This window comes from Natrix helvetica (genome assembly GCF_964273705.1).
Source record: "Natrix helvetica genome assembly, chromosome: 4".
NCBI lineage: Eukaryota > Metazoa > Chordata > Lepidosauria > Squamata > Natricidae > Natrix > Natrix helvetica.
The window spans coordinates 67994835-68021474 of NC_138550.1; the positions used below are offsets into that span (position 1 = coordinate 67994835).

At 39.5% G+C, this 26640-nt stretch overlaps 3 protein-coding genes across 17 annotated transcripts in view; all 3 read left to right on the forward strand.

Annotated features, from left to right (window-relative positions):
* Window positions 1-26640, forward strand: part of LOC309390750 (protocadherin gamma-A4-like) — a 227671-nt gene that overhangs the window by 187767 nt on the left and 13264 nt on the right. For 12 of the 15 annotated variants that reach the window (XM_081950425.1, XM_081950441.1, XM_081950438.1 and 9 more), the window contains exon 2: window positions 24706-24764. In XM_081950425.1, coding sequence (XP_081806551.1) covers window positions 24706-24764 — 59 coding nt within the window. Of the gene's footprint in view, window positions 1-8434; window positions 8726-17879; window positions 18219-21321; window positions 21454-24705; window positions 24765-26640 lie in introns of those variants that run through there. The other 3 variants (XM_081950435.1, XM_081950433.1, XM_081950434.1) reach the window with 3 other exon arrangements.
* LOC309391640 (protocadherin gamma-C5-like) lies at window positions 8765-17769 on the forward strand (the record flags this gene model as incomplete). The annotated part of the gene is made up of 3 exons (XM_081952307.1): window positions 8765-11124; window positions 15755-17714; window positions 17761-17769. Coding segments are annotated over 3 exons (4329 nt in total), but the record flags the coding sequence as incomplete, so codon positions are not given.
* On the forward strand, window positions 19096-21243 carry LOC309391641 (protocadherin gamma-C5-like; the record flags this gene model as incomplete). The annotated part of the gene is made up of 1 exon (XM_081952308.1): window positions 19096-21243. A coding segment is annotated over one exon (2148 nt), but the record flags the coding sequence as incomplete, so codon positions are not given.

Here is a 26640-nt window from a genome sequence, read left to right on the forward strand (position 1 = left end):
CGCTCAAACTACCCTGCAAAATAAACCAAAAATTGCTGCCTGCTTCTTTTGCTACAATCAAAAACAGTGATGGCGAACCTATGGCATGTGTGCCACAGGTGGCACACGGAGCCATTTGTCAGGGCACACGAGGCGCTGCCCTGTCAGCTGGCCAGTGCGCATGCGCGCACTGGCCAACTGAGTTCACCTTTTTTAAAAGCCATTTTTGGCCCTCTCCAGGCTCCAGAGGCTTTATAGGAGCCTGGGGAGGGCGAAAAGAGCCTCCCCCGCTCCCCAGAGGCCCTCCGGAGGCTTCAGGGACCGTCCGGAGGCTTCCCTGACGCCTTCAGAGCGCTTAAAACGACCCTCCGAGCAAACCGGAAGTGACTTCCAGTTTGCTCGGAAGGTCATTTTAAGCATTCCAAAGGCTTCAGGGGAGCCTCCAGACTGTCCCTGAAGCCTTCGGAGCGCTCAAAACGACCCTCCGAGCAAATCGGAAGTCACTTCCGGTTTGCTTGGAGGGTCGTTTGAAGCATTCCGAAGGCTTCAGGGAAGCCTCTGGGTGGTCTCTGAAGCCTCCGGAGGGCCTCCGGGAGGGCAGGGGAGACTCTTTTCGACCTCCCCAGGCTCCTATAAAGCCTCTGGAGCCTGAGGAGGGCGAAAAAAGCATGTAAAAATGGGGGGGGGTCGCGCCTGTTGTGCGTGCATGTGCACTGGGGGTCGCACATTGCATTATGGGTGCGGCACATCCGCACACGACCCCCCTGCGCTCCCCCCACTTGTGGCACGCGAGCCAAAAAAAGTTCTCCATCGCTGAACTATATCCTGCATCATAACATTTTCCCCCTAATAATCAAGACTTAACTGTATCTAACTTAGTTCTTTTTTATTAACCTTTATATATAATCCAAAAGGGTTTCTAATCTTCCTTTCATGGGTACCATTCAATATTCATATCCAGTTATTACTTATCATAACACTACACATTGTATACATTATTATCATTATCCATTATTTATTTAACTATATCTATTATCACTAAATTTCACTAAGTTTAGCTAGTTTTAAATTATACTCTTCCATCTATCAACCTGTATCTTTCCAGTAGCAAAACAGTCTCATATCTTCTGCCATTTGTGGTGTCAGTCCTCTAATCATCTCCTTAATCAACTTTGTATGGACTCGTCTTAGCAACTCCTTACTTATAAAATCTCTCATGTAATTTCGATGTCCTTCTTCTGTTTCCTTAATCAGCTTATCGTTGATTGTCGGTAGTGTTATCAATGATATTGCTAATAAAATTTATCTCTTTAAATCCATAAATTATTTTGTTTTTTCTTCTTCTGTATCTTGTCATCTTGAGTAGATTTCCCCTCCATTTAATTCCTCTTTCAGTATTCCACTCTTTCCATTTTCAGAGACAAACCAATCACCATAAATATCAGCAATTTTAATTTCTTTATATTCATTTTTCTCTTAGATTTTTAGGATTTTAACCACCACTTGTTCCATTTGATAAACATCTCCAACTTCTTTATCATATTTTGCTGTTAGATGCTCTAAGTCTTCCAACTTCTTCTCTATCCTCTCATATGTGTTTGATAATTTCTGTATTTCTGAGAATTCTTTTGCAAACTTAAAATTTCTTTCTGCTGTTGAAATTGTGCCATTATCTCCAGCTAACAAAAACTGCTGCTCTAGCTTGGAAGGTTTTAACAAGATTAAGTATAGATTCACAGTAATGTTTTATTTTCACCTTTCTTTTGTTAAAGATATACTTCAAAGAGACATCTGTATGCTTTTCTTCTTATCACTCTCTATAAACAAGCAGTGAGACCTTGGGAGTGCCAAGCCAGGATAATCAGTGAGAAAAATTAAGAGTGTTTCGTTTCCAATACACAAACCTCCAGCCTCCGAGTAGCAGTGTTATTGTTGCAATCTTCTTTGTTTCTTTTTGTATCTTTTTTGTATTTCAAGTTTAAAAAAAAGTCCGATTCTTGAATGAGTTAGAAGAACACCCACAGTAATGAAAGAGGAGAATTTTAGTCCATAGGTTACAAAGAATAATAAAATATGAAAAAATAGAAGAAAACTTAATCCATTCATTTTAAAAGGCTTGCATAAATTCCATCCATGAAGATAGCATTTAACTGTTGACTAAACTAAACTAAATCAGAAAACAGGGAAATCATGAGTTAGGGAATAAACTTCAGTGTGTCTGTTATAACTTTCTAAGCTGACAGATATATCAAAATATATACCACATCAGTGGTGGGATTGGAAACGAAACACTCTTAATTTTAAGTTAAGGATGTTTGAAGATTTATTTCAGTTTTGTGAAGAAGCTTCATTCAAACATACCTGGAGATTCTCAATATATGGGGTTATTATTATTATAGTTATTGTGGGCGTGGCCTATTTTGTGGGCATGGCTTGGCGGTCATGTGACTGAGTTGGCATGGTCAACTTGATGTCACTCACCAGGAGATGTCATGGATTGGGTAAAGTGTGGTGAAGCTCATTTAACAACGTGCTTGCTTAGCAACCAAACTTTTGGTCTTAATTGTAGTCATAAGTCTGCCTTCCTCTGCATGGCAGCCTTGTCCTAGTAAACTCCTTCTTTCGGGCAATTTTCCCTCTCTGTTAGAGGCACCAAAATAAACCAGACAATGTAAGGTTTCGTGCTGCAGCAGGGGGCTGGACTAGATGACATCTGAGTAGCCTTCTAACCCTAAATTGTTCTGTTTTTCTTTCTTTCTTTCTTTCTTTCTTTCTTTCTTTCTTTCTTTCTTTCTTTCTTTCTTTCTTTCTTTCTTTCTTTCTTTCTTTCTTTCTTTCTTTCTCCCTTCCCTCTGTGGGAAGCAACCAACCACCTCCCACCAAATAAAATATTACTCCCAGAAAGGTTCATTCCACATTCCTGCCAGATAGAGATTAATGAGATAATGAGCCTATAGAAAGTTTGGCTTCATTCACGAGCAGGGAATGATCCAAACCCTTTTAGAAATACAAAGCCCATATTGCACAAACCCCAAAACTTCAAAAACATAGAACCATATAAGAATCCTACCTTTTATACAGTTTATTATTCAGTTGACCCAGAAACAAACTGCTGAATGTCACTTTGCAAACTTCCTTTTGAACAGCTTTTCAATTTAAAGCAGGTTTCAATTTAAAGTTTGCAGCATTAAGACTTGTGGACTTCAACTCCCAGAATTCCACAGTCAGGCATGCTCAGTTCTGATTTAAAGCAACAGCATTTGTTTTTCTCCTTTGCCGAATCTCCCAGCTAAAAAGTAAGTTTCCTTCTTTCTTTTTCTCTCCCCACCCCCTCTCTCTTACTTTTTAAAACCTCTTTTCTCTTGCCTGAACTGTCAGGGAAAAAGGGCTTTAAAAAAAAGCTTCTGACAAAGGTTCGGGGGCATGGCATTTTCACTACCTCTTCTGGCGTACCGGACCATATCGGACTGTATCGGACTGTATCAGGAGGAACCACCTCTGGTCTAAATACTGCTTATCTTGGCTCCCAAGTCATGCACATCTCTGCTAGAAAGTACTTTGAAACAAAGACTTAGAATTATATCATGGTAGTAAAAGAGTAGCTGGACTGAGAGTAACTGTGTAGGTCACATTGCATTGTGCTTCATCTAAATTGACTAGCAAACCAATGTGTGGAAGTAGATGAAATTAATGATCATATTGTATTTAAAGATCTTAGAATCTAAATCTGAGCTCTAACAGAGAGATGACTACTGGGGTGCTGGTACAAATTTCATTAGTATTTACCATTTAAGTCCACACAAACAATCCAGCTTGAATATTAATTCTTGTACAGATGGCAGCAAAGTGACCTGATTTGAGAGAATGTACTTAAAAGAAAAGAGCAGCTTCAATTCTTCGTCTTACAATGGTAGGTGAAGGAGTTCCAACTAAATTCGGAATTGCTAATGTTACAAGATGGACTATAGATTCCAATGATTATTCATCTTTAGTCAGTCAATATATAAAGCTGGAAAATGTCTGATTGTTACATGTAGAAGATTTAAGGTCCATATTGGAAAATAAGCAGTCCTTGATATTCTCTGAGCTTGGTTGTTTTCTTGCAGACGTTTCATTACCCAAACTAGGTAACATCAGCACTAGCACTCACTGACTAGTACTGATGATGTTAACTAGCTTGGGTAATTAAATATTTGCAAGAAACATCCAAGTTCAGAGAGCACGAAGGACCCATCACTACAAATATTCTTTTTTATTTATACATTGGAAAATAACCTACAGGTAGTCCTTGACTTGTTCATTTGACAGAAGTTCAAAGTTACAATGGCTTTGAAAAAACTGACTTACAACCTATAAAGGAAAAGGAAAAGGTTTTCCCTGCTGTGTCTGACTCTAAGAAGCGATGTTCATCTCTGTTTCTTGGCTCCCAGTGTTAACTGAAGACATTTCTGTGCGTGGCCAGCATGACTATATATAAAGATGCACGGAACATTATTACTTTCCCACAGAGATGGCACCTATTAATCTATTCGCATTTGCATGCTTTCAAACTGCTAGCAGGAGCTGGAGCAAATAACGGGAGCTCATTCCATTGCATAATGCTTGTGTCTCCAGCTTAAGCTGTCAACTTTCCAGATGGCAAGCTCAGCATCTTTAATCACTGATTAAAGATCATCAGAGCCCGCCACTATGACCTTTATTTACATTTACAAACCATTCTACAATAACCCCTTCCAGTCCTATTATCACAATTTGGGCGCTTGGCAACCAGCCTACATTTTCAACTTTGCAACATCCTGTAGTCATGTGATCTCAATTTGTGGCATTTTTGGCAATTTCTGGCAAAATACCCCCATTGAAGAAATTGGATTGCTTAACAACCACCATAAAAATTGTTCTAAGAACAGGTCTGACTTGACCTATGACTGCAATAACTTAGGATAGAAATTCTGGTTCAAATTGTGGTTATAAGTTAAGAACTACCTGTATTTCTTTAACATTCACATTTCATAGAACAACCAGAGAATTTGCAGGTGTGATTACAAATTTGGAGATAAATAATTCAAAAGGTGATGTAAGTGACATTTTTCAAAATTCACAAGAAAACCAATGAACAAGGAACAGCTTCCATAAGCACATCCTGAAAATTCTTAATGATTACCAATGTCAGGCATATGGAATCAGAACTACAACTACATAGGTAGTTGATCAATGGTATGTTTATTGATACTTGCCTATTAACAGGAATCTGATCAGATTCATTGCACTCACTAGAGAACTAGATAAGCACTTTGATGTTTAAAGACAGTCTGTTTTATGCTGCTTCCTCCTTTTCAGCGATTCCAGACTAGCCAGTCTTTTAACTCCACACCTCACTTTAGCTCCAGATTCCATCATAACTGATGAGATATTACTGATTAGGTTCATTTGTTTACTATTATACCAATAGTGTTCTTCTTTGTACCACAGAAATGCTCCTCAGGGTTAGTAAGGAAGATTTTGGAGAAAAAAAATCCCTTTCACAATATCTATCTATCTCTATATAAGCCAAATACCACTCACTCATCACAAAATCTCCAGAACTGCAAAGCCTACAAAGCTGTAATTCAGCATGTATGTATGTTTCTCTTGGCTTCTAGGTGCTCGCTAAAAAAGGATTTTTCAAAATGACCGTCACATCATCAGTATTTCTTATAACTTCCAGTAGCCTTATAGTAACATGCTCTGATGCTACCCCTTCGCTAAACCGGGCATGGGTGTGGCCAGATCCATCTGGCCTGCAGGCTGGGAGTTTAGACATTCTACTCTCCCTCCCCAACTGAAAGGAATTCTGTTCCAACTGCCAGTTGCCTCACATTCCGTTACCTCAGTTCAAACTGGTAGACGTTCCACTCTTTCACTCAGGAGCAGCCTGGGGCTCCTTACAGTTTTGTAGCGAAGCACGTTTATCCAGCTAGTGTTATAATAAATGATTACAGATTTAAGATTTTCAATTCAGAGCAGTATCTGTGTAATCACTCTGATCTCAATAATAACTTGTCCTATTTTTCACAGCCTATATCACAACTTTTAACTAAGAAAAGTGCTGAGAGAACATCAGTATTTTCCATATTTGCATTTGTTTAATCCTGGTATTGTTCAAACTTCACAGCTTTTACTCTTTGGTCAAATGTATAATGGAATATCCATTTCCTTCTATGTTTATACCGTGGAGAATGGAACCAATTATGATGCATATTCAGTGACTAAAATTCATCTACAATGAATGTTCAGTGACTAAATTCAATAGATTCACTTCAGCCAGAACCATTTTGATATCTAATCTCAAATATCAGCATGGCAATTATATCCATAATGAATAGGAGGAGCCGTGGTGGCACAGTAGTTAGAATGTAGTACTGCAGATTAATTCACTGCTCACTCCAGGAGTTCTATTCTGACCGGCTGAAGGTTGACAGTCTATCATCCTTCTGAGGTTGGTAAAAAGAGAACCCAGATTGTTGGGGGCAATATGCTGATTCTGTAAACTGATTAGAGAGGGCTGTAAAGCACTACAAAGTGGTATATAAGTCTAAGTGCTATTGCTATTCCACTCTGCCGGCAATCTCGGCACCTTGTAGTTTTTCTTTATATATATTTAATTTTGAAGTGATTTAAAGATTGAAAATAAGACGTCTGATATGATCCAATACTTGAAAGAAAAAAAAAACCATGTAAATGGAAAAACATGCTCTCTCAACATGCTTGACTCCATAGAGTAAAAGATTAATTTCCTTAAGTTTTCATTAGAGGTATTTTTCCATGTAGTTATAGAAATGGCTAGTTTCTATTATTATGAAAAAGTAAAAAGTTGAGGATACATCTTAATGCCTTATTTTACTCCACCAAAGGAGTCGGAAATCAATGTCTCCTTTTTTCTTTTTCCCTTGCTTTCCCCCACTATCCACTTCCCTTTTTCCTTTCCTAATTTACCTAATATTTGCTTTTGTATTCTTTTTGTATGTTATATTATAAATTAATAGAACTATAAAAATTAGAAGTATTTTTCCGTATAGTCTCCTAAGGTCTGACATGACTCATTCTTCAGAAGGAAGAAACGTCAGGTGTGTGCAGTCAGTCACTAGGGGTGTATTAGCAATAGGTACTCTTCCAGCTAGCTGCCTTTCCCAAAAGACAAATGAAATGTGATGTGAAATGTTTTTCTTTGAGTAGTAGTGGTTTTGATTTGGATGTCTTAATGTTGAAAATGATGACTAAAGCCATGTGAAACAGGTTTTGTATTAAAGTGGACACCTTACAAATTAAAAATACTTTGGGAGAGATTTTTGTGTTAAATAGTTCTTTAAAATATTTTAAAATAAGTCTAAAAATATATGTGAGACTCAAAGATTTGATAAGAAGTAATGCTTTTAATTAATGGGAACATAGGTACAGATAGTCTTCAACTTACAACCACAACTGAGCCCAAGATTCATGTTGCTAAGTGAGACATCTGTTAAGTGACTTTTGCTCCATTTTATAACCTTTATTGCCACAGTTGTTAAGTGAATCATTGCAGTTATTAAATTAGTAACACGTTTGTAAGTGAATCTGACTTCCCCATTTATTTTGCTTGTCAGAAGATCACAAAAAGTGACCATATGACCCTGCAACTATCAGAAATACATGCCAGTTGCCAAGCATCCAAATTTTGATTATGTGATCATGGGGATGCTGCAATGGTCATAAGTGTGAAAAATGGTGATAAGTCCTTTTTTCAGTTCTGTTGTAACTTTGAATGGTCACTAAACAAACTGTTGTAAATTGAGGACTACCTGTATTAGGTTAAATTTCAACAATTGGTTTATGTTACAAAATAAATTTTGTTGGGTAATTTTCCAGAAGTAAATGAGAAAACAAAACACAGAAGAGATTATTTCTATAATTGGATGTCTTATGTTGACATAGAATATGTCCATTCATACAGTACATAATACTAACCCAGGCTTAGACTTAATGATATGTTGCAGAGAACAGATTCACACATCATGCTGAGCCAAAAACAAGCAGACCATATGATGGATGGATGGATGGATGGATGGATGGATGGATGGATGGATGGATGGATGGGTGGGTTGATGGATGGAAAGTTCTTTTCTTTTCCTCCTTGTACTATCTTTTAAATGGAAAATCAGATCACTTTGGAATATTATCATTCTGGATAAAAAGACTTTCTTATTTGTTCAGGTGCAATGGAACAATGTAGAGAATGTAAACAATGAAAATTTGTACTGTTCATGCTTGCTGGATGTGCTGTTTCCTTGAGAACAAGAATCTGAGCTGCTAAACATAGCTGCCAAAACCAGTGACGAACCAGCCTGCTTCATTGGGTGCTATCTCAACTCTGCATGTTGCTGCTACTGTAAAGGTGTAGGTGGAACTGTCAGTGGTAAAGACTATATGGAATAATCCTCTATTCAGCTGCTGATCAGATTTCTGATGGAAGGAAGGGATCTAGTCTTTCCGCCTTGACTTTCTTCCTCCTCCATGGCTATAATTCAGTTTCCCTCCCCTAATCCACCCCCTCACCTTTCTGACTAACGTTGTTGCAGCTGAGCAAGATCAAAAGCTCCTTATATTCATTTGGAAAGGAGAGGGATTTTATCAACAGAACTCATCCAGGTCTTGGAAATCTCTTGATAAATGGGAAAGAAGATTTTCTGAGATGGAGCCACAATTGTCCTGGCAACTCTCTTGCAAATGGCAAGTACTGGGCTTATTTTTATTATTCAACTGGGTGTTGATTACAGAACAGATCCGCTATTCTGTTGTGGAGGAATCAAAGCTGGGGACCATGGTGGGAGAGGTAGCACATGACCTGGGCTTAACACTGGCAGATCTTTCAAGTCGTAGGCTTTGGCTGGGCTCTGAGGAAAGTAAGAGGTACTTTGCAATTAACTTGGACAGTGGTGCTCTGATGGTGAATGAAAAGATAGATCGAGAGCCTCTCTGTGGAGCTAGCTCACTGTGCATCCTGCCTGTGCAAGTAGTAATTGAAAATCCCTTGGAACTCTTTCACCTGGAGGTAGAGATTCTGGATTTGAATGACAATTCACCCAATTTCATCACTCCCTGGCTTGTATTGAGGGTGGCAGAATCTGCTGCTACAGGATCACGGCTCCCACTCAAGGGTGCATATGATGCAGATGTTGGGACCAATGCAGTCAGTGCCTACCAGCTCAGTCCCAATCCTCATTTCATACTTGATACAAAGAATGTGAAGGATGGCAAGCTTTTACCTGAACTGGTGTTAGACCAGCCTTTGGATAGAGAAAAGCAATCAGAACATCAGCTGATTTTGACTGCCTATGATGGAGGGGACCCTGTCCTGTCAGGAACAAGTCAGCTCACCATTGTGGTCCTTGACAATAATGATAATGAGCCGACATTTGATCTGCCTATGTACAAGATACATTTCTTGGAAAACATTCCTGTAGGCTCTTTAATTTTTAAACTCAATGCAACTGATCCTGATGCAGGTTCTAATGGGGAAATACAGTATTTTTTTGGAATCCAGACATCAGATTCCATCCAGACATTATTTGGTTTAGATCCCCAAACAGGTGAGATCTATATTCAAGGAGTTGTGGATTTTGAAGAATCCCAATTTTATGAACTTCACATAAGAGCCAGAGACCAGGGCATACCACAGATGGAAGGCCACTGTGTTATCCAAATAGAAGTTGAAGATGAAAATGATCATTGCCCAGATATTCTGCTTACCTCCTTGGTAAATCCACTGCCAGAAAATACACCTTTAGAAACAGTGGTGGGGCTTTTCAGTGTGCGAGATCAAGATTCAGGTGTCAATGGAAAAGTAAGCTTGCAAATACCAACGAACTTACCCTTTAAAATTAAATCATTTGAAAATCATTTTTCCTTAATTGCACATGAAAAGCTGGATAGAGAAACAGTCTCTCAATATACTATAAAGCTCACTGCCCAAGACTCTGGAATTCCACCTCTAACTAGAGATTTGACTGTCTTGTTGAACATTTCAGATGTCAATGATAATACACCATCCTTCTCTCAGCATTTCTACAACTCCTTCTTGAAAGAGAACAATGCACCTGGCTCTCTGTTGTGCACTGTATCTGCCTCTGATCCTGATGAGGGTGATAATTCCCAGCTCACTTACTCAGTGGCTGGAAATCAGGTCCAAGATGCCCTCATTTCTTCTTTTATTTATATCAACCCAGATAATGGGAATATATATGCCCAGCATTCTTTTGATTATGAAATGCTTCAAATGTTGCAAATCCTTGTTACTGTGCAGGATGCTGGGACACCCATACTAAGCTCCAGTGTTACTGTTCATCTCTTCATATTGGATCAGAATGATAATGCTCCTGTTGTTTTGTATCCAGTGACTGGCCAGCAATTGTCAGCACTCCAGAGAATTCCTCTGTTGGCACCAGTAGGTTATGTCATCACAAAAGTCACAGCAATGGATGTAGATTCTGGTCATAATGCCTGGCTGTCCTACTCCTTACTCCCCCAATCTACGAATGCCTCCCTGTTTCAAGTGGCGCCATACACTGGGGAAATACGGACTGTTCGAAGCTTCCAAGAAACAGATCTTCTTGCACAGAAAATCCTTGTCCTTGTAAAGGATCATGGAAAACCACCTTTGTCCACTACTATTACAATCTTGGTCTCACTAGAGGAAAAAGCATCTGTGGAAAGTTCACAGTCTCATGAGTTCTTAAATAATCCCAAAGAAAAATATGATCTGACACTGTATCTGATTATAGCTCTGGTGGTGGTTAGCATTGTCTGTCTCATTACTTTTATTGTCTTGTCTGCAAAATGCTTTTGGAAAAGAAAAGGCAAAGATTTTTCTTACACCATGAACAATGCTCCTATCAGGGATCTTTTCAAATACTCCAGTCCTAAACTGCAACTCAACTCGAATGGTACCCTGGAAAACATGGAAGTGACACTGAGGCCTGCAGACTCCCATAGCCAGCCCCATAAATCCAGGCATTCTTCAGGGTCAGACAGAAGTGATTTCACCTTCATGAGGCCTATGTATTCTCAGCCAACTACCCTAACAAGGAAAGTTGATCCTTTTTTGTCCCATGTTAGTACGCTGAACCATCCAAAGCAGGTGAGATGACCTTTTGTGTTTTGTTCTGATCCCATCCCAAATATAACTGGCATTTCCAGTAATTGAAATTTGATCAAGAGCTAACCCAAAGGTGCTTTTTCAAAAGGCTACTGGACTTTGTTTTTCCTTTAAGATGTTTTACTTCTCATCCAAGAAGCTTCTTGGATGAGAAGCAAAAAATATTATAGGAAAAACAAAGTCCAATACAATAGCAGAGTTGGAAGGGACCTTGGAGGTCTTCTAGTCTAACCCCCTGCCCAGGCAGGAAACCGTATACCGATCCAGACCAGGGACGTGCGGTGAGGGAGGCAGGGGAGGCAGAGCCTCACCTCTCTTCATGAAATAATAGTATATATATATATATATATGCTGGTTTTGTTGTATTCGGGTCTTTTCCTGTGTAAAGTTGAGATTGTCTTTGCAACGTTTCGGCAGGATCTCACCTGCCATCTTCAAGCGTTGAATACAACAAAACCAGCATACCTACACCCGTGAAAATCTACGAAAACATTATATATATATATATATATATATATATATATATATATATATATATATATATATATATATATATATATATATATATATATATATATATATATATATATATATATATATATATATATATATATATATATATATATATATATATATATATATATATATATATATATATATACACATACATACATACATACATACATACATATATTATATTATATTATATTATATTATATTATATTATATTATATTATATTATATTATTATATTATATTATATTATATTATATTATATTATATTATATTATATTATATTATATTATATTATATTATATTATATTATATTATATTATAATATTATATACATCCGTCCGGCCGCGCACGGGAGCTGCAGAGGCAGAAATGTTGTCGGCGCTCCCGGATGACGAAGGCACGAAAGCGACTGGGGAACGACGAGAACCTTCCTGCCTCTGCTGGATTTCGCGCGCTCTTGTCGCTTTCGCGCAACTGTCACTTTCGTGCCTTCGTCATCCAGGAACGCCGACAACATTTCTGCCTCCGCAGCTCCTGGGCGCGGCCGGACGGATATAGCCACAGCGACGCCGAGGCGGTCCGGGCAGACGAAAGAGCGAGCGAGGCAGCCTGATCCTCGGTCACTCGCCCGCCGGACTGCCTCGGCGCCATTCTGGCTACCTCCGTCCGGCCACGCCCGGGAGCTGCGGAGGCAGAAATGTTGTCGGCGCTCCCAGATGACAAAGGCACGAAAGCGACTGGGAAACGACGAGAACCTTCCTGCCTCTGCTGGATTTCGCGCTCTCCTCGCGACTGCAATATGCAGTCGCGAGGAACACACAAAGTCCAGCAGAGGCAGGAAGGTTCTCATCGTTCCCCAGTCGCTTTCGAGGACTGCGGAGCGCGAGCCAGCGGAGCACGCTCAGGAAGGCGGGGAATGGGATCACGTGTGCTGGAGGCTGAGGCAGCCTGAGCCTCCAGCACACGTGGTCCCATTCCCCGCCTTCCTGATGACGTCACCAGCTTCACCAGCCATAAACCTCACCGCACGTCACTGATCCAGACAAATGGCTATCCAACATCTTCTTAAAGACTTCCAGTGTTGGGGCATTCACAACTTCTGGAGGCAAGCTTTTCCACTGATTAATTGTTCTAACTGTCAGGAAATATCTCCTCAGTTCTAAGTTGCTTCTCTCCTTGTTTAGTTTCCACCTATTGCTTCTTGTTTTACCCTCAGGTGCCTTGGAGAATAGTTTGACTCCCTCTTCTTTGTGGCAATGCCTGAGATATTGGAACACTGCTATCATGTCTCCCCTAGTCCTTCTTTTCATTAAACTAGACATAGTTCCTGCAACCGTTCTTCATATGTTTTAGTCTCCAGTTCCCTAAACATCTTTGTTGCTCTTCTCTGCACTCTTTCTAGAGTCTCCACATCTTTTCTACATCGTGGCAACCAAAACTGAATGCAGTATTCCAAGTGTGGCCTTACCAAGGCATTATAAAGTGGTATTAACACTTCATGTAATCTTGATTTTATCCCTCTGTTTATGTAGCCTAGAACTGCATTGGCTTTTTTGGCAGCTGCCGCACACTGCTGGCTCATATTTAAATGGTTGTCCACTAGGACTCCAAGATCCCTCTCACAGTTACTACTATTGAGCAAGGTACCACATATACTGTATCTGTGAATTTTATTTTTATTGCCTAAATGTAGAACCTTACTCTTTTCACCATTGAATTTCATTTTATTAGATTGTGCCCAATGTTCTGGTTTGTCAAGATCCTTCTGTATCTTAAGCCTGTCTTCTGGAGCATTGGCTATTCCTGCCAGCTTGGTGTCATCTGCAAATTTGATGAGTTCCCCATTTATTCCCTCATCCACATCATTGATGAAGATTTTGAAGAGTACTGGGCCTAAAACAGAGCCTTGAGGTACTCCACTGCATACTTCCCTCCATGTAGATGCAGTTCCATTGAGGACTACACATTGAGTGCAGTTGGTCAGCCAGTTACGAATCCATATGGTAGTGATGCTGTCTAACCCACATTCTTCTACTTTATCTAGTATTAGATTATGGTCTACCTTATAAAATGCCTTACTGAAGTCCAAGTAAACTATATCGACGGTATTCCTCTGGCCCACTAATTTTGTCACTTTGTCAGAGAATGCAATAAGATTAGTGTGGCATCATCTGTTTTTGACAAACCCATGTTGGCTTTTGGCTATTACTTTGTTTACTTCTAGGTGTTCGCTAATTCGTTGCTTGATTATCTTTTCCAGAATCTTTCCTGGTATTGAGGTCAGGCTGATAGGTCTGTAGTTTCCTGGATCTATTTTTTTCCCTTTTTTGAAGATGGGAACCACATCAGTTCTTTTCCAGTCCTCTGGTAGTTCCCCGGTGTTCCAGAATCTTTGAAAGATATAGTTCATGGTTCTGAGATCTCATCTGCCAGTTCCTTCAGAACCCTGGGGTGTAATCCGTCCGGTCCTGGTGATTTGAACTCGTTTAGGGTAGACAGGTGCTCACTTACCATTTTTCCCTATTTCAATTTGTGTTCCTAATCTGATTTTTGTGGTGCTGTTTTTGATAGGTTGGACTGTTTTATCCCTTTGTGTAAAGACAGATACAAAAAATGAGTTAAATAGTTCTGCTTTCTCCCTGTTGCTTGTCACCTTCTTGCCACTTTCTCCAAGCAATGGACCAATTGTTTCCTTAACATTTTTCTTGTTTTTAACATGTTGGGAAGCTTTTTTGTTATTTTTTACTTTTGTGGCAAGCCTTTCTTCGTTGTGAGCCTTAGCTTTCCTTACTTCATCTTTACAGGCTCAGGCTATTTGCTGATATACTGCCTTAGTTATGTCCCCCTCTTTCCACTTTTTATACTTATTTTTTTTTTTGTCTTTCAATTTGTCAGAGAGTTCTTTATGCAGCCATGCTGGTTTCTTTTGGAGCTGTTATTTTTCTTCTTCATTGGTGTTGTTGCCTTTTGAAAAAGCACCTTTGGGACAACCATGACCTGGATGACTGAGAGTCTCCATAGACATTTAGACTAAGAGTTAAATTCTTATGGGTCTGTAGCTTCATAAATGGATAGATTGACCATGGGCTAATTCATGCCTTATTGTCAAAATGGGGCGGGAACTTTGATTGTGTTTTCTAAAATAGATTCTTTGGAGATGAGGCAAATTTTGTGGATGGATCCCGATGACATTACATGTGTTGGAAGTATCTATGATCAGAACCAGGAACTGGGGGGCAGTGGCTTGATTTGGGCAAGAATGAGAAGAAAGTTCAAATGTTCATAATTGTATATATCATTTTTCAAATGCTGTCAAAATCAGATTTTCTTTTATTCTTAACATATTTACAGTGGCAAAGTTCTATCACCTGTCAAGTGGTTTATTATTAGAAAAATGGAATATGTTTTTTGTAAATGTAAATATGTAAATGTAAAAATGTATTTTCTGAAAAAAATGCATTTTATCCTAAAAGTATCATTAATTCAGCATTCTAGAAATAATTAGCTGGGTAAGTTGGGATGGGGAGCCATTTCTAGCCTTAATTAATTGTCATTCCTGATAGAAAATGAGAAATTCACTGTTTTGCTGCATATAAAATATAGGAAGAGCCAGCTGTGCTGTTAGAACAAATATGTGCATGCTGTTAATTCTTCTGGTGGTCAGATAAGCTAGAACAAAGCCAAAATGGGACAAGATGTTAGGCTGTGTTTTCCACAGCCTGTCTTTTTGCCTGGTGTCTCTAGGTTTAAAAAAAAAACACATTACGCGGTCCTTTTTCACACAGTAGCTGCTTTCAGACAGGGATTGGTGCTTGTGTTGCTGTCCTGGGAAAGGCTCTGCTGATTGGATAAATAGAAAAGCAGTCTCAGCGAATGAACAGGCAGTTAATGCTGAGGACCTGCCGTGCGTACCACTCCCTCCATAGCAGTGACAATCTCTCTCAAACCAAAACAATGAATGAGGGAGGTAAATACTAGCTATAGACCCTCTTTCTTTCATACAATGCATATTTCGTTGGGATAAGTGGTGAGCTTCTCAGGGTTTTAAAGCTGAACTCTGTGCTATAAATAGCTTCTGTTTTGCAATTTTTAGACCTTCCTGCTGTGGATTTCTGAAAATGCTCAGACCAGAAAAAACTGCCTGGCGTTTGGGATTCTTACATACCTTGGCTTTCTGTCTGTTTCTGAGTGACTGTTTTGCACAGATCCGTTATTCTGTCCCTGAGGAACTTACTCGGGGAGCCTTTGTAGGAAATCTTGCTAAGGATTTAGGAATGGATGTAACAAAGCTTGCAGCTGCCAATCTGCAGGTGCTTTCCGATTCCGACTTCCAGTATTTTTCTGTGAATGTGAACACTGGAATCATAATAATTAATGACAGAATAGACAGAGAGCAGCTTTGTGGCCAGAACCTGCGATGTTTCTTGCATCTTAAACTTGCTATTGAAAACCCGGTGGAGTTCTATCGCATTGAAGTGGAGATTCTGGATATCAACGACAATGCTCCTGAATTCTCAAGTAGCACAATTGTTCTGCAGATTTATGAATTGGCTGCCCTGGGTGCCCGTTTCCCTATTCCACATGCACAGGATCCAGATCTAGGAACAAATACTTTGCAAACCTATCACCTCAGCATCAATGAGAACTTCAGCCTTAATGTGAAGGCACGCACCGATGGCACCAAATTCCCAGAACTAGTTCTGGAGAAAACATTGGACAGAGAGCGTGTGGCTATGCACAATTTGATCTTGACAGCTGAAGATGGGGGCACATTCCCCAGATCTAGCACTGTACAAATTGCTGTCCATGTTTTGGATGCTAATGATAATCATCCAGTTTTTGACAAACCCACTTATAATGTACGCTTGGTAGAAAACTCTCCTCCTGGGATGCTGGTGATTAAACTGAATGCAACCGACTTTGATGAAGGGTCTAATGGACAGGTACGGTATTCCCTCAGCAGTCATAACTCTGAAGCTTTGTGCAGAATATTTGCTATTGATAATATTGCAGGAGAAATCCGTGTTCAAGGGACTCTTGATTTTGAAGAGGCCAACATATATGAAATTGAAGTGGAAGCTAAGGACATGGGTTCCCCTACCATGGAACAGCATTGCAGTGTTATTGTAGAAGTGACAGATGTCAATGATAATGTCCCTGAAGTCATTCTCACATCTTTCTCCAGTTCCATGAGTGAAGATGCACCTCCTGGCACAGTAATTGCTGTGATACATGTCAAAGATAGAGACTCTGGGGATCAAGGGAAAGTCCAGTGTGATTTGTCAAAAAATCTTCCTTTTAAACTTCGGAAGGATTTTGAGCACCAGTATTCCTTGCTCATTGGTGAGCAACTGGATCGTGAGAACTCTTCTCAATACAATATCACTATCTGTGCCTTTGACTTAGGAAATCCATCTCTCTTGCAACAGACATCTTTCTCCATTACTCTGGCAGATGTTAATGATAATCCACCTCAGTTTGACAGGTCATTTTATGAAGTCATCATAGAAGAGAACAATCCAGTAGGAGTGATTCTCCTTAAGGTTTCTGCAACAGATGCAGATAAAGATCAGAATTCCCAGCTGTCGTATATTGTTTTGTCCAGTCCAGGACAAGAACTGATTGAAGACCTCACTTCTTTCATCTCCATTAACCCAACAAATGGGGAAGTTTTTGCAGAGAGCTCTTTTGATTATGAGTGTACCAATCATTTTCAGTTTCAGGTGGAAGCTTGTGATGGTGGTTCTCCTTCTCTCTGCAACAGAGTTATGGTGCACATTTATCTACTAGATCAGAACGACAATGCACCAAAGGTTCAGTTTCCTTTTACTGGGAAAGATTCAGTTGTACAATTCAGGATCCCTCGATCTACCATGGCCAAAGCTTTAATCACAAAAATTATTGCTGTGGACTTGGACTCTGGGCAAAATGCTTGGCTCTCTTATCATCTAAACCAAGCCACAGATCTTAGTCTGTTTAGCATAAGTCTTCACAGTGGGGAAATGAGGACTCTGCGAATAATACAGGACCTAGACAATCCTATCCAGGAACTAGTCATAGTTGTCAAAGATTCAGGAGAACTTTCCATGTCTACCTCAGTTACTGTGATCATATTCCTGGAAGAGAGCACTTCTGAAGTGTTTCTAGGGTTAAGTGCACACTCCGTGGAAAGTGATAGACCGCCCACATTGACTTTATACCTTATTATCTGTTTGGCAGCAATTTCTACTATCATGTTGATTGCTTTGGTGGCCCTGGGAGCAAGATGTCTTCACTGTGATGCTCTTGCAACATCTACTATCTTTGGATGCTGTGGAGGTAAAGCTAGTGGACTTGAAAATGTCCCAGATCACATGACAGGACATTATCATTATCAGCTGAGCCCTGGAGATGCCATGATTGGAGTACAGGTAGCCACTTCAGGACCTCCAGTCAGAGGATACAGATCTTGCTTTTCTCCTGTATCAGATATCAGCGAGTTTGTGTTTATGAAACCTAATTTGACTCTTAGGGCAGCCTCTTGCAGCAATCTAACTGAAGCCAGCTTCTTTCATAAGGTGAGAATTTTTTACTTAAGCCCTGGGTTCTGTGCAAATCTTATGGTCTCTGCACAAGAGATAAGGGTGGGAAAATAAATGAATAATCTATTGCATAGATACTGTTAACCTACACATGCCCACCCTGAAGCCTTCTGAATTGTCTGTCTAGCAGGCTGCATATAGGTTCTTTACTCATTCAGTCAGTCACTTCCTTAGGCATCTATGTTGTTCCAATTGCTTTGGGGGAGATTGGGAATTAAGGCTGGGAGTCTGTCTTTCTTTTTTCTGAATTATTTATATTCTAAGCAACTCTCTCTGCCTTTCTTGTATAGTTTTGATTTCAGCTTTTTCAGCCAGGCAGTGTTTGCAAGCTCTTTTGGCCAACAGCACCCTTGGGACAGTTCTCTCTGCTGTGCTGGAAAAGAAGGGGGAGGAGGAGCATGGTGACTCTGGAGATGGACAAAGTATTTTGGGGGATGTATTTTGAGAAAGGGACTTCAGTGCTGTCACGGAGGAGGGGATTGCTAGTATCCATTTTAGAGCTCTTTTTCCTGTTTTCCATTTTGCCAAGGAAGAGCTGCTGCTGCTTGAAAAATCAATTCCCCTTCCTCCCCTTTCCCTCTCAAGCTGCAGCATCCTTTTTGGGGGGCTGCACTGCCCCTCTCGGGTCATCCCAGAGTCACCAGGTGGGAGGGACGGAGTGTATCTAGAAGCAGGGAGGGGAAGCACACCCACCCACCTCCCCCAACCCCCGGCAAGAAGCAGCAGCAGCAGCAGAGCCAGAAGCTGCAATCCTTTTGACTGAAGCAAGCCAGGCATGGATAGCAGACAGAATTTGCAATGGCAGCTGCTGTTATTTTTAGCTTCAGTGTTTTCCCTGCCAGATCTCATCTCCATGCAGATTCACTACTCCATCCCAGAGGACCAGGATCCAGGCTCTTACGTGGGTAATATTGCCAAAGATCTGGGAGTGGATGTGCGGACTCTGCGTGCTCGCCGCTTGCAGCTGGTCAGTGAGGGAATGCGCCAATACTTCCAAGTGAACCTGGCAGACGGAATGTTACTCGTCAATGAGAGGTTAGATCGGGAAATGCTGTGTAACTCCAGCCCCAGGTGTTCTTTTCCTTTTCAGTTGGTGCTGGAGAATCCATTGCAACTTAACCGGGTGGAGGTGGAGATACTGGATGTGAATGACAATGCCCCCCGATTCCCAAATGACACTGTTTCTTTAGAAATTACTGAGGTTGCCAACCTAGGCACCCGATTACGGCTGGAAGTTGCAGAAGATCAAGACACTGGTTCCAATTCCATTGCAACCTATGAGCTCAGTTCAAATGAACATTTTGCTTTGAGTATCAATATTAGAGGAGATGGGGTCAAAATACCTGAAATTGTATTGGAAAAGCTCCTGGACAGGGAAAAAGCAGCTACCCATCATTTAATCCTGACTGCCCTAGATAGTGGAAATCCTGTTCAGTCAGGCACTGTTCAGGTAACAGTCCATGTTCTTGATGCAAATGATAATCCCCCAGTGTGTGAACCACCTGTATCAAAGGTTTATTTGGAGGAAAATATCCAGGTGGGGACTATTGTAACAAAACTCAATGTTACTGACTTAGATGAAGGACCTAATGGAGAAGTTGAATATTTCTTTAAATCCAGCAGCAGTGTACAGCTAAAACTCTTTGATGTGTTTAGTCTGGACTCTCAAACAGGGGAAATCAAGACAAAAGTTTTATTGGACTATGAAGAAGCCAATGCATATGAAATAGCCATCTACATTAAAGACAAGGGATCCCCTGCTATGGAAGGTCATTGCAATATTAGAGTAGAACTTGTTGATGTTAATGACAACAGTCCAGAGATTATGATGACCACTCTTTCTAGCTCAGTACAAGAAGATGCACCCATAGGAACAGTCATTGCACTTATCCAAGCAAAGGACAATGATTCTGAGGAAAATGGGCAAGTCCGCTTAGAGATTCCAAGACATGTACCATTTAAATTGGTGTCTTCATTTAAAGGTCATTATTCACTAGTGACTAATGGTCCACTTGATCGAGAGAAGACTGCTGGATACAGTATCACAATTAAAGCAACAGATTCTGGAATACCTCAAAAGTCAACTGAGAAAAATATATTAATTCATGTTTCAGATATCAATGACAATGCACCCACTTTCTCCATCCCTTCCTACACTGCCCATGTAGAGGAAAATACATCTCCTGGAACTCTAGTCTTTTCTGTGTCGGCCTGTGATCCAGATGTAGGTGTCAATTCCAAGCTATCTTATTCCATTGTGGATACCGGAAATCATGGCTTGCCCATCTCAACCTATTTCCACATCAATCAAGAGAATGGCAGTATTTACACATCCAGGGTTCTAGATTATGAGCAAGAAAAAGTATTTCAAGTTTCAGTAGAGGTGAAAGATTCAGGTTCCCCACCGCTAAGCAGCACAAGCACTCTTCATCTGTTCATAGTGGATCAAAATGATAATGTACCTCTAATTGTACACCCAGAAGTTCCCAAAGGTTCTGCCTTTCATCAGTCACTTCTAATCCCAGTGGAACCTGGATATCTGGTGACTAAAGTAGTGGCTGTGGATGCTGACAGTGGCCATAATGCATGGGTTTCATACCATTTGCTCCATGAGACAAATGAGGTGAATGCTTTCAAAATAGAAGACCACTCAGGAGAGATCCGTGTCACTCGGACACTGAGGGAACCTGGGATTTCTCACCGGTTGGTGGTAGAAGTGAAGGACAATGGGGTGCCATCTCTTTCAGCATCATTGATTCTAATAATCTCTTCAGAGGATAATGCTGCACAGGACTTTACCAAGTCCTTGGACCTTCTCCCCAAGTCACCTGCCAGGGCTCAGAATTTAACTCTTTATCTTATCATCTCTCTTGTGGCTATCTCTCTGGTGTCTTGTGTAATGATGATTATTGTAGGAGCCAGATGCTTCAAATCTGGCTTCTGTATCCCGAATTGGATCATATCACACTGGTGTAGTAGGAGGACAGACCGTAAATCTACCATAAATATCAGTGGGTATCCAAATCCAGAAGGCTTTATAAGATACCTTGAAGTGAGTGGAGCTGGAGCTCAGAACTACAAGTCTTGTTTCTCCCCTATGTCTGAGCAGGGAGATTTCTTTTTTGTTAAACCTTTCAGTCATTCCACTACAGCAGAAAGCATTCTTGCCTTTGAACACACAGGCAGTGCTTTGCAGAATCCCTCTGATGCGGTAAGATACACCAAGACAATGCTAGAACATTATATAAATATATATCTATAGGGATATACACATATTTGCAGTCTATATTTAACAGAAACTCTGCCATGAACTTTTATTTCACCTGAAGATATCATCTTCATGGATAGGGAATAGTGTTGTACTGTTTTTTGCAAGTGATTTTGGATGCTTTGTTATAAATAACCTGTTTTGCCATTTGTCTCCACTTTGACAATTGTCTTTGCTCCTCAATGAGACATCTATATTAAAAGAGAATGAAGTTTTGTCAGTGATCCTGGTCTTGGTAACTGCTATTTTGATTCTTTTACAGGCAGTCCTTGATTTATGAGCACATTTGGGGCAGGAATTTCTGTTGCTAAGGGATTTGGTAGTTAAATGAATCACACCCAACTTTATTATCTTTTTGCAGTGTTTGTAAAGCAAATCACAGGATCATTAGGCGAACCCAACTTGCTCCATTGACTTTACTTGTTGGAAGATGGCTGGGAAGGTTGCAAGTAGCAATCACATGATCCTGGGATGCTGCAACCATCTTAAGTACACGCCAGTTGCCAAGTACCCAAATTGTGATCATGTGACCACAGGGATGCTGCAAAAGTCATAAGTATGAGGATCAGTCATAAATAATTTTTTCAGCACTGTTTTAACTTTGAATGGTCACTAAACAAATATCATAAGTCAAGGCCTACCAGCATTAAGTACAGTTAAGTACATTTAAAAACAGAAATCAAATCTAAAAAATTCAGAAAGCTGATTAAAATCAGCAATAAAAAAGTATTAAAATAATCCAATAAATTGTTTGCCCTTTAATAGAAAGTTGTTGGTGTTGTTACTGTGTTAAGAAGGCTTCAGTGTCAATTTAGATAAGGAACAGGTAGTAAATTTATTGATGAATAAAAATTAGCAGATGAAATTCAGATGAAGTTCCTTCAATTATCAGTTATTTGTGCAGCAAATGGTTGGGAAAAAGTTCTGGACAGATTTAACTATTAACTAAATTTAACTACTTTAACTTCATTTCAGACTAAAACAAGCAAACATTTTATAAAACCTATTCAGGAATGCAGAGCAAAAGTTTCAGGAACACTGTTTCCTGCTGAGTATTAGAAAAACTTCCTAATCAGAAGTCCAGTTCAATATTAGAGGCTAGGCATCCACCTCTCAAGGAGGCTTTAATTTGGATTCCTGGACTGAATGGAATGCAGTGACCTAAATGATCCTTTCCCAGTCTATGGTTGGTTCCCTGAAAGGATACTGTGGGATAGGTATTTATTTCCTTGCTTCCAGTTGGAGTTTTGCAAATATGCCTAAAGATTTATTTTTAGCAAGGGGTTATGATTTCTAAAGTGTTGCGGATTTCATAAAATGCTCTCATCTTTCTCACATTGCTATCACTCTATATGATTGTTAAACAGTTTTCAGAATAATCTTTGTTGCAAAATTTCAATGCTTACTATTCATTATACAAACATACAAAATTATTTATCCAAAGAAATTCAGGTACCTGGGCTCAAATGCTCGACAGGACTTTTGAGTTTACTTTTTTTAATTACCTTCTACTTTATGAGACTTTATCCCCATATTCAGGGATAACAGATTTATCCTTGGGGGAAGATGGTTGCTTATTTTATTGCTTTTTCAGAGGGTCACTGTTAAAATGACCATCCATGAGCCCACACAAACCTCCACTAATTGTCACAATTGTTATTTGCTGCCAAAATTCAGTGCTATAGAACAGTGCTATTTCTAGAGTGAAGAGTGCTATAGAACTCTACAAAGTTTGGTTTAGGTCTTTAAAGAAAAATTTGAAAATTCTATGAACTTTATTTTCCTGAACAGAATCCAGATAGACTTTAAGTTGTTTTATTATTTTATGTATTGGCTGTATAGTACTATATAGGCATTTCTTTAAAAAAAGAACTTTAAAAGAAGTTTTACATATATGAAGTAATATATACACAATCTTAATCGTTATAGCATCAGGGGGGATTCTTCAAAAGCTGACACAGAAAACTACATCCATGATGGCTGTACCCACTTAGAATTGGTTAGAAATTGTGTTTTGGAAATTGTAGAAGCACTGGTGTCTAGCTTTCATGAAAAAAAGCATGACTTTTTTCAGTGAGACAGAAAAAAGATGTTTCTGCTGCTTTCAGAAATCCATTCATTTAAGTTTTGTTTTGTGTCTTTGTGTTGACTCTTGGGGACTGCTGAAGCAAATCCCTGAAGTTATCTTGGCAAAACTTTCAGAAGTTTCACTATGTGATTAACTTATTGGATATCTTTTAATAATGTGGTGGGTAAGTTAAACATTATTACAAGTAGTCCCTACTTAGCAACTACTCCTTCAGCAACCATTTGATGTTAAAATGGTGTTGAAAAAGGAGACTAAAGACCAGTCCTTGAAGTTATGGCTGTCACAGAATCCCTGTGGTCATGTGATCACAATATGGGAACCTGGCAACTAACACACACAATGGTTGTCATATCCCACAGTCTGGTGATTGTTATTTGCAACATTGATTGTGACCTTTCCTTCAGACAAGCAAAGTCAATGGTGAAGATGGCAGGAAGTCACGAGTTGTGATCACATGACATCATGCTTAACAACCTGCAGTAATTTGCTTAATGATTGCATCTGGAACTGATGAACTAACATCATTAGTTAAGTGCAGTCATATGATGTTTCAGTTTGCAACCATATCATTTAGTGATGGAGCTGAGGGTCCCAATTGTAGTTGGTAAGTGAGGACTACCTATATGCACTATGTTTCTATTGAATCTCCCCCTCCCCCCTTTTTTTCCCTGTACCCATCCACATTCTATTGGAAAAAATATAGTGAAACAATTCTCTTTCATTATCAATCCTCCCCTAATCATTATTGGTGATATTCAATTATGCTATTTCAGGTTTGTTTCATGTTTTATTTCATCTATGTATAATTTTTGTGAATGATTTTTCTAATAGATTATAGAATATTTCAGATTATGGTGATACTGAAGTGCTCTTGAATAAACAAGCAAACATTTTTAAGCAGACTATTTAATCAGATATTCCTGTTTGGAAATAGCTTGAAAATGTCATTATATACTTGTGCATATTGTTTATAATAAATAAAACTTTCAAAGCATTAACTAGCCATATGTTATAGTTTTGTTTAATATTCTGTAGTAATAATGAGGATACTGTGCTTAAATTGAAAAATAGAAATATGTTCCTCTTTATGTTTTTTTTTTCCCCAGCAAGCACAACCTAACACAGACTGGCGCTTTTCTCAGGCTCAGAGACCAGGAACTAGTGGGTAAGTTGCTTTACACAGTTAAAGTATTTTATAAATGGATGTTACCTTTGTGCTATAAAAGTACATGAAAATATCTTGGGAAGTAGTAGACTTTTCTAGATCTTTATCAATTGGAACATGCTGGAATATGTACAAAGATTAAAGTGTGAAGTCTGGTTCTTATGTAAACTCATTTTTGATTGTGCATGGCCCCAAAATAGCATGCATATTCCAAAAATACTCCAATATTTTTTCTACTTATAGTTACAAAACTGAAGCTAAAATTGTTCAAATATTTTACTAATGAACAGTAAGAAATAATATAGGAAACTACATTTTGTTATTTGCCAATTCAAATTGTATTAGTAACATTCACACAAAAAGTTTCAGATATTTTGTTACTTTCAGAGAGTAAAAATGATAAAAAATGTAGTCTAAAAATGAAAACTCTAGAACAGTGATGGCTAACCTTTTTGTTGTTGGGTGCCAAAACTGCAAGGGTGCGTGTGTGATAGGGCACGTGTGTGCCAGCACCCATAATGCAAAGTGCCCCCCCAATGTGCATGCATGCACACCCCCCCCACACGCTCCCGCCCCATGCACGCTGCACTATTTGCCTCCAATCTGAGCTTGTTATTTCCTCTGGGGGACTGGGGGAGGCTGTTTTTGCCCTCCCCGGGCTCCAGGAAAGCCTCCAGAGCCTGGGGAGCACAGAAAAAGGGCTCAACAGGCCTACTGGAAGTTCAGAAACAATCTGTTTCCGGCTTCTGGAGGGCCTCCAGGGGGCCGGGGGGGCATTTTCATCCTCACCAGGCTCCGGAGGTTTTCCTGAAGCCTGGGGAGGGTGAAAGCGGCCTCTCCCGGCCCTCCAGAAGGCTGAAAATCAGCTGGAGCTGACAGTTTGCGTGCCAGCAGATCACCTGTTCAGTGCAGACATAGGTTGTCTCTTCCATTCTTGAACAACCCTAACTTCTATAATATTTTTTTGATATCCGGCCACACTCTACTTTGTTATAATTTATACTACTGTTTTGTTTCTTGCCTTTTGGAAAACTCTGAACAGTTCTGTCCCATGTTCTACATGACAACCCATTTTGTATGTTTGGTCTCAGTCACAATATTCTCTGATAATAGATTGAAGATTTTTTTCTTATAGTCCTGGAACACTTGGTTCTCAAAATTCCTTGTTACCAGCAGGACTACCTTTTCTGCTTTTCTACTTGTCCATATCTAGTTCTTTTACTCGGGCCAGTAGAAACCATATACTATATATTTTTGAGAGTTATTATTGTACTAACTAATAGATTGAACACCACTCTGATTTTCCTGGTTCAGAATTCATCTCTGCTATTCTTTTAGGAGTTAGCCTTCTTACTTGCAATCTTGAGATAGTAAAACTGATTTATCCCAAAGGTGCTTTTTCCAATAGGCAACTGGACTTTCTTTTTTTTCCTTTAAGAACATTAAGCTTTTCATCCAATAAACTTCTTCAGTTCTAACTGAATGGTGAGGAATGGAAAGATTATATAAATATTCTCAACCAGTCAGGTAGAAATGAAGACACTTCTTGGATGAGAAGTGTAATGTTTTTAAAGAAAACAAACCCAAGAAAGTGCAATTGCTTTTTGGAAAAAGCACTTTTGGGACAATCATGACCTGGATATTTGAGAACCTCCATAGACATAACACTGATTTACTTTGTATCAGATGGGAAATTTGTAGCTCTGCATTTTTTGTTAAACAGTTTCCATCATTCTTTTGAGAATGGCCAAGCTGGCTGGGGCTGTTGCTTACTTTGAGCAAAATTGGAAGCACTACAAGTTCCTTATTTCTATTCCATTACCACTGTAAGAATATAATCTGATAAATATATTCAGTGCTTTGAATATTTGAACAT